This window comes from Arachis ipaensis, chromosome B03, assembly GCF_000816755.2.
Source record: "Arachis ipaensis cultivar K30076 chromosome B03, Araip1.1, whole genome shotgun sequence".
Taxonomy (NCBI): Eukaryota; Viridiplantae; Streptophyta; class Magnoliopsida; order Fabales; family Fabaceae; genus Arachis; species Arachis ipaensis.
The window spans coordinates 568,975-576,717 of record NC_029787.2 but is presented as its reverse complement, the minus strand read 5'-3'; the positions used below and the strand labels follow the sequence as shown (position 1 = coordinate 576,717).

Here is a 7,743-nt window from a genome sequence, read left to right as displayed (position 1 = left end):
ATCATCTTGAATACTAGGAATCACAATATGAGGAACTCTCTCAAAATGCGACACTCCTCTCTGCAACTTTTGCCCAAGTTTTCTCTCTAGGTCAGGCACTCACCGTTTCGGACTCAGTCACTCGTCGCGCTCTGTGTCCTCACAGTCTCAAGCGCAGTCGCCGCCTTCCTGCGCTCGCTTCGCCGCGGCAGAACCAAACGGAACCAGCTTCCTCACCGTCACCGTCTTGCACCCAACTAGCGCGCCTTCCCCGCGATTGTCGTCGCCGCGGCAGAAGCAGCAGGTCCCGGGGGTGGTCGTCGTCGCTCTCTGTCTCGTCACCTCACACTCAGACGCACGCCTTCCGTGCGCTCCTTGTCGCCGGCAGCGCAGGCATCAGGTCCTGGTGGGCTGGTCTTCGTTTGTCTTCTTGCTTCGAGCCTCGCCGTCATCTTCCTTCACACAACAGATTTGGTGAGTTCTCCAGCAAATTTCCCCTTTCTTTCACTTTCAATTTTGTTGCTGTAATTCATCACTGCATTTCTGATTTTTTTTTTTTTTTGCTGAAAGTTGAATTTGTTGCTGAAATTTGTTACTGAATGTCATGTCACTTAACTTAAATTTGTTAATTGCTGAATGAATTTGTTACTGATTGAATGTTGAGTTTGTTGATGTCTTGCTGAATAATCACTTAGTTAAATTTTTTTATTGCTAAAAATAATTTATATTTGTTATTGATTATCATCACTGTCTTGCTGAAATAATCACCTAGCTAAATTTTTTGTTGCTGTTAACTTGTAAATCATCTTTTGAGCTAAATCTTTTGCTGCTGAAAATTATTGTAGTTGAAAATGAAGTTCATGTTTTTTGGTTTTTGCAAACCAGAATAAAATTGTTTAGTTAAATTGTTCTGTTTGTATTATTATGACTTATTCTTGGTATTGATTTGTGAAACATACACAAATGTAGATATAGATGCAAATCAAAATGAAGGAAATGTTGATTGTGTTGTAGATATAGATGCCGATTTTCAGATCATTCCTCGGATTTGATTTACTGATTGTGTTATCTTTTGTTCTCTCTTGTTCATTTAAATTGAGAAAGTATTTTGTACCCGTGACTAGTTTATTATCTCTTTTTGCATCATTAGTTATGTCTAAGAATTGATACTTGATTGCTGTTAATTTGTTTGTAATGACATGTATTTTAAGTTTTAACTTTTGATGTTAATTTATTTTTACTTAATTATGACCGGGTCAACCGGGTGAATTAGTTACCCCACCGATTGAACCAATGACTCAGTGGTCGTATGACCGGGTCAATTATCGGTTCGGTTTTGATAACTATGCTCTTTACTGTAAGTTTCCGTTATGCAAAGGATGAAGATTGAGTTTGCATCATTTTATTTCTTTACTGCATCAATAAACAATTATTGCTTTTTCTTAGTTATATCTTCTATGAACTGATTATATATATAAAGATATATTTTCATTTTATTTTACTTATTCTTTCTTCAGGTTTTCAAATTACTAATAGCACACACCACTTTTGGCAAACTAGCTGGATTTTCTTTTCGGCCTCATGCCATCAATGTCTTCTAATAGAACCTCACTACTTAAATTTAGTTCTCTTCTGAAGTTCCGGAATGGTTCATGTATGGGTGACTCTGCAGATTTTATTAAAACTCCTAACTTGTTGAGGACTATTAGTACTGCTGCAGAAAGGTCAGATTTTCAGGTTTCTGGCAGTAACCAAACAGATGATTCTTTAGGTTATCGGATGCAAAACAATGCTGGGTTTTACGGAGAAACCCATAGTAACCCAGTTTCACATCAGAACCAGCTAGTGAGTAGGCGCAGTCCAGATTATTCTGCTAAAGCAAATGCAAATGGTTCTACCGGAGGAACTTCGGTGGGAAATCGGCAGAACATAAACCAGAACTGGGGTCATACAGAGGGAATTCGAAATGAATATGGGAATAATTTAGCTGCTCGTGGTGGAAATTTTAGTGGGTCGTATGGAAATAATCATCGCGGTTCCGGTAGAATTTCTTATGGAGCTGGTCAGGTTGCAAATGAAAATCATATAAGCATCTCTAGGAATTCAGTTCAGAACAATTCCTTTGGACATAATGGAGGGGTCAATGGGTACTATGGTCAAAGCAATACAAGGATGCAAGAGAAGCAAGTTGGGGTCGGTGATTCAAAGGGAATTGGGATGCATCAAAATGCAGTTACTGGGAACCAGAATTGGGCACAAGAACCCAGAGGAAGGATGCAGTATCCAAATGCTCATAGCTCGCCTAGGCTTTCGGAGTCTCCAGGAAATCTTCTAGGGAATCTTCCTACAAATATTCGTAATCCGCCACCAAATGATCATTACTCGGGGAGTAATGAGTTTAGTCAGCGATACTTGGGTACTGAACAATTTCAGCAAACTCCGAAAAATGGTCAGTATTCTCCAAACTGGAATACTGTACAGGGATCAACATTTGCTTCTGCAAAACCTGATGGCGTATCAGCTGAAGCATCTAATGATAGTCCATATAGAGGCACACTTGAGGAACTGGATGGTTTCTGCATGGACGGTAAAGTGAAGGAAGCAGTTGAAGTTTTGGAATTGTTGGCAAAATTGCATATTCCTGTGGATTTGCCGCGATATTTACAATTAATGCACCATTGTGGAGAGGCTAAGTCTCTTGAAGAGGCAAAAATTGTACACAGAAATGCTTTGCAATATCTGTCACCTCTCCAAGTCAGCACTTATAATAAGATACTGGAGATGTATTTTGAATGTGGTTCTGTGGATGACGCACTCAATGTGTTCAATAATATGCCAGAGCGCAATTTGACTACATGGGATACTATGATAACACAACTTGCTAAGAATGGGTTTGCAGAAGATTCCATTGATCTATTCACTCAATTTAAAGAAAAGGGACTGAAACCTGATGGTCAGATGTTCATCGGGGTGTTTTTGACATGCAGTATGCTGGGAGATATTGATGAAGGAATGCTACACTTTGAATCCATGAGCAAGGATTTTGGTATTGTGCCGTCTATGGCTCATTTTGTCAGTGTAGTAGACATGATTGGTAGTAATGGGCATCTGGATGAAGCCTTTGAATTCATTGAAAAGATGCCAATGGAGCCAAGTGTTGATGTATGGGAGACTATGATGAATCTCTGTAGAGCTCACGGAAACACTGAGCTGGGGTATCGTTGTGCTGAGTTAGTTGAGCAACTGGATCCTTTGTGCTTAAGTGAGCAATCCAAGGCTGGCCTTGTACCTGTCAAAGCCTCAGACTTGACAAAAGAGAAAGACAAGAAAGTAGCAAGCAAAAATCTACTGGAAGTAAGGAGCCGAGTCCATGAATATAGAGCCGGAGATACTTCTCATCCTGAAAATGATAAAATATATGCCTTGCTTAGAGGTATGAAGTCGCAGATGAAAGAAGCTGGCTATATTCCAGAGACAAAGTTTGTGTTGCATGACATAGACCAAGAAGGCAAAGAAGAAGCTCTTCTTGCCCATAGTGAGAGACTTGCTGTTGCTTATGGTCTCCTTAGCAGCTCTGCTCGCTCTCCTATCAGGGTAATTAAGAACCTTCGAGTTTGTGGGGATTGTCATACTGCACTGAAGATTATTTCTAAGATTGTTGGAAGAGAACTCATCATTAGAGATGCTAAAAGGTTCCATCATTTTAAAGACGGGCTATGCTCTTGCCGTGATTATTGGTGAACAACATGAACTTAGGTACTCTAACCATTTTTTGTTATCGATAATCCCCCTTTATTATTCATTCGTTAGGTTAATATATTAAACCTATAGTGGCTGCAATTTGTGCAAACAAGTTTTATATTGCTGACTAAGCCCAATTTACATGCAATAAATCATACAGTTGCTGCTTCCAGTTCCCGTGTGATTTGCAATATTTATAGTGCTTAAACTTTAAAAGTGATAGGCGTTGGCTTTAAAATCCCGGTTGTTCAGTTGTCCGGTGGGAGATGGACATAATAATACAGAAGTAGTAGCTACTGAAAGATTTAACTGTGTTTCTTCACCAGTTCACATTACAAAAAACTTAGGCCGGGTTGTGGTTGAAATCAAAGGAATGTCTGGCAGATATTTGTCTTGTCATGATTTGAGAAGAAGAGAGAATGAGAGTGAGTGAGTGAGAGGAGTGTAGCTGAAGCTGTTATTGACATTATGAATTTGAGATTATTATGTTGTGCTTTATATATACAACAGAGTTGTAGCTTGTTGTGCAAGCGCTAGCTTAAGGGGCAATACTATCTTTCTGTTCTAGTTATGACACCTGTAAGGTAGTTACAGCTGTCCTATCCTAGCTGGCACAGTATCCCTTAAACTGTACTACTACTCTCATAATCTCTCCCATTAGCTCACTTTATCATATCTAACTCATGCTGATGAATTGCTAATATATCAGTATTCTATTATAGTTTTTTTTAGTTAGTTTGTTGGTTTTCACTTCTATGAGCTGCGAATGAGCAAAGGCCTAAGTAAAGTCATTGCAACAAATGTTAAGTATTGCCTCCCAAATTTAGATCCTTTTTTTTCCCTGAAGAATTGGATAGTATCCTATTGTGACAGAAAAAGGGACTCTTGTTTCTGATGACAGCTCTTTACAGTTTATGTCTATCTCATAATATGGCTGTATTGGTTAACGAAAAATGAAGGAATATAAAATAGAATAAAGTATTGTTTTTGTCTCCAATGTTTGGGGTAAGTCCCAAAGTTATTTCTAACGTTTAAATCGTCATATTTAAGACCCCAGCATTTCAAAATAATCTCAATGTTGTCTTGCCGTTAGTGATCTGTTAATAGAATTTAACGGTGGGACAAAATTGAGACGACTTTGAAATGTTAGGGACTTAAATAGAACGAAAACATTCGGGACAAAAACGATATGCTACTCTTAGAAGAATTAACAAATCAAATAAAATGATAGTAAATTTTAACGTAATAAATTGTATTATGAATTCAAGATTTTTACTCATACTTGTAGAATGACTAGTATATAAACTTTCGAAAAAGAAAAAAAAAAGAGTATGGTATATATATAATAAAGTTAAATTAAACATCAAAGAAGATAAGTACATTAAAGATAAAAAGTATAATTTATACTTTATTATATATGGATCATACTCATTTTTTTTCTTTTTCTAAAACTTTATCTATTATTCATTCCACAAGTATTTTATGATGAGTAAAAATATTGAATTCGTTATACTATTCATTCCGTTAAAATTTACTTTCATTTTATTTGATTTGGTAATTCTTCTAAAAGTAATGTATTGATTTTGTTCTAACGTTTTTGTCTTATTTAAGTCCTTAAGCTTTAAGGTTTTAAAATCGTCTCAATTTTGTCTCACCATCAATTCTGTTAAGTTACTTACAGAAGGACAATGAGACGATTTTAAAACGTTAGAGACGTAAATAGGACGTTTTAAATGTTAGGGATAACTTTGGGACTTATCCCAAACGTTAGGAAAAAAAATGATACTTTACTCATATAAATAATTGCATCTTGTTCAATACTTGCCAAGGAGATTGTTCAATGGACAATCTGTTTTCTGTTGCAAAGCATTATTTGAGCTTTGAGAACATTGAAATAACTTTTTACAATACTTTTCAGCTTTGAGCACTCTTTTTTTTTAGACAATTTTTTAATAATTTATATAAAAGCTTGACTCACACAAAGTAAGGGAGGAGCAGAAGCATAAATAAAAAAATGAGCATGATATGTTGTCTTTGCACCCAGGCATACATCAGAATAGCAAACACAATGTCTTGTTGCCTTCCTCAAAGACTAGCTGTCATAGACTCAGTCATAGAGCAGTAGTGTCACTATATCTTGAGGTTATTATATTCAATTCAACTGAGCTTGGATGGTTATGCTCATCAACTCTTCGCCATGAGTAGGTACTTCAATCAAAGCAAGAAATCTGAACAATAATCAACCTTAAAAACTGAACCAAACTGCATAATAAGTATCAGTAAACAACAGAACACTAAACAGAAGCTTCATAACCAAAGGTGCACCATCAGTTGTATGTTTGAGCACATTGTTTTCTCTTTGCAATATGATGTTGAGTGTTGATTGCTTCACCCGTTTCTTTTTTGCCATTTTTTATGTTTAATATTTTTTGTTCACCATGTTATGCATCGAATATTGGATGAGCCACACAACTATCTTGTTATGCAGGTGTATCATGAGTTCCAGCTGGATTGAATAGCACTGGTGATGATAACAATAAAGGATAAAGTATATTTTTTGTCCCTGAAGTTTGGTAAAAGTTTCAAAAATATCCCTAAGTTTTATTTTATTTCAATCTTGTCCCAAAAGTTTTCGATTTGCATCAAATATACCTTCGACGGCTAAATTTTCAAAAAATTTAAGACTAATTTAAAAATAATGCATGAAAATTATGCTTGATTTGTTTGTGTTGAGGGTTGTTCTTTTGAATTTGTTGTTGAATTGGTCTTAAATTTTTTGAAAAATTAGCCGTCAGGGGTATATTTGATGCAAATCGAAAACTTTTGGGACAAAATTGAAACAAAATAAAACTTAAGGGTATTTTTAAAATTTTTATCAAACTTTAGGAACAAAAAATATATTTTACCCTAACAATAACACTTCAAGCTTTCTATAGAGAACTTATTCATATATCTCATAAAAAATACAATAATCATATCCACGAAGAAATTGGAATTTTGTCTAACCAAGCTCTTCAGCACTATTAGGAATGGATGAGGTTTCAGGTAGCAGAAGACATTATTATCCTTGTAATTTTCTTTAGTAGTTTCCATATATTAGAAAATTGCACTCCTCTCTTACTTGTCATGGAGAACTTAAATGTAATTGATTGATAGGTTTGACGTACAACTGTATAATTTAATATAGTAACTTTTTGGACACTGGTGCCGAAAGTTCCAGCATTTTGTTAACTCAAAAGATTTTTTTTTTTAAAAGATGTTTTCAAAAAATAAAAGTAATTTTATATTTGGATATTTTATGTAGTAGATTCTAAAAAGGATATTTTTTTATTTTTTTAATATTTTTATTTTTATTATTAAAATTTTGTCAAACATACTAACAAAAATTTACTGAAATTTTTTTTCTAACAATTTAATGACATTGACAAACACTAAGTTTTTTAATTTTATTTAGCCTTCGTTCTTTTTATCATTGATAAGCAAGAACTTCATTGAGATGGGTGTTTTCGAAAATGAAATTGAAATAAAATACAAAACATATCACATGGCAAATGCTCGAGTATTACAGTACTCTAGAACTTAGTAACCAAACAAATTTTCTTAAGTTGACTGACTGACTGTAAGCAACTAAGCAGGTAAGCATGTACGAGTGACATTTTTTGTTTGTTTGTTTGGAGTAATTACCGATGACATTATCTTGGGACATTACGAGTGATTAGCTCACTAGTCTGTTTAATTAAATGTTGGGAGTTCGAATCTCGTCTTGTGCATGCAATTACCTATTAAGTGTTGGAAGTTCGAATTCTGTCTTATACATGCAATAACCCATTAGCCAGTGACCTTAAATGGAGTTCAGTATTACAGTGGATTAGTTTTTAGTTTGCCAAATTAAGAGATACGGTGGAAAACAAAAAAAAATATGGGAAATCAAACTAATAAAAATCGTAAATATGAGGGACAATTATGGAGGTTTAGTATTCAAATTTACCTTAAACCCAAATACAGCGTATTAAGAGGCACATG

At 35.2% G+C, this 7,743-nt stretch overlaps 1 protein-coding gene across 2 annotated transcripts; it reads left to right on the top strand.

The window, feature by feature from the left end:
• Positions 7-6,313, top strand: LOC107629450 (pentatricopeptide repeat-containing protein At4g32450, mitochondrial-like). Of its 2 annotated transcripts, XM_016332252.2 has the most exons (3): positions 7-453; positions 1,497-3,735; positions 6,209-6,313. In XM_016332252.2, the coding sequence occupies exon 2, from the start codon at positions 1,561-1,563 to the stop codon at positions 3,718-3,720; it is 2,160 nt and encodes a 719-aa protein (XP_016187738.1). In that variant the 5' UTR covers positions 7-453; positions 1,497-1,560; the 3' UTR covers positions 3,721-3,735; positions 6,209-6,313. The 2 variants fall into 2 exon arrangements, with proteins under 2 accessions (XP_016187738.1, XP_016187737.1); XM_016332251.2 differs by lacking the exon at positions 6,209-6,313 and having other exon boundaries at positions 1,497-4,423.

Coding starts and splice junctions, on each gene's coding strand:
- LOC107629450 (XM_016332252.2), top strand. CDS start 1,561: ATGCCATCAATGTCTTCTAATAGAACCTCACTACTTAAATTTAGTTCT.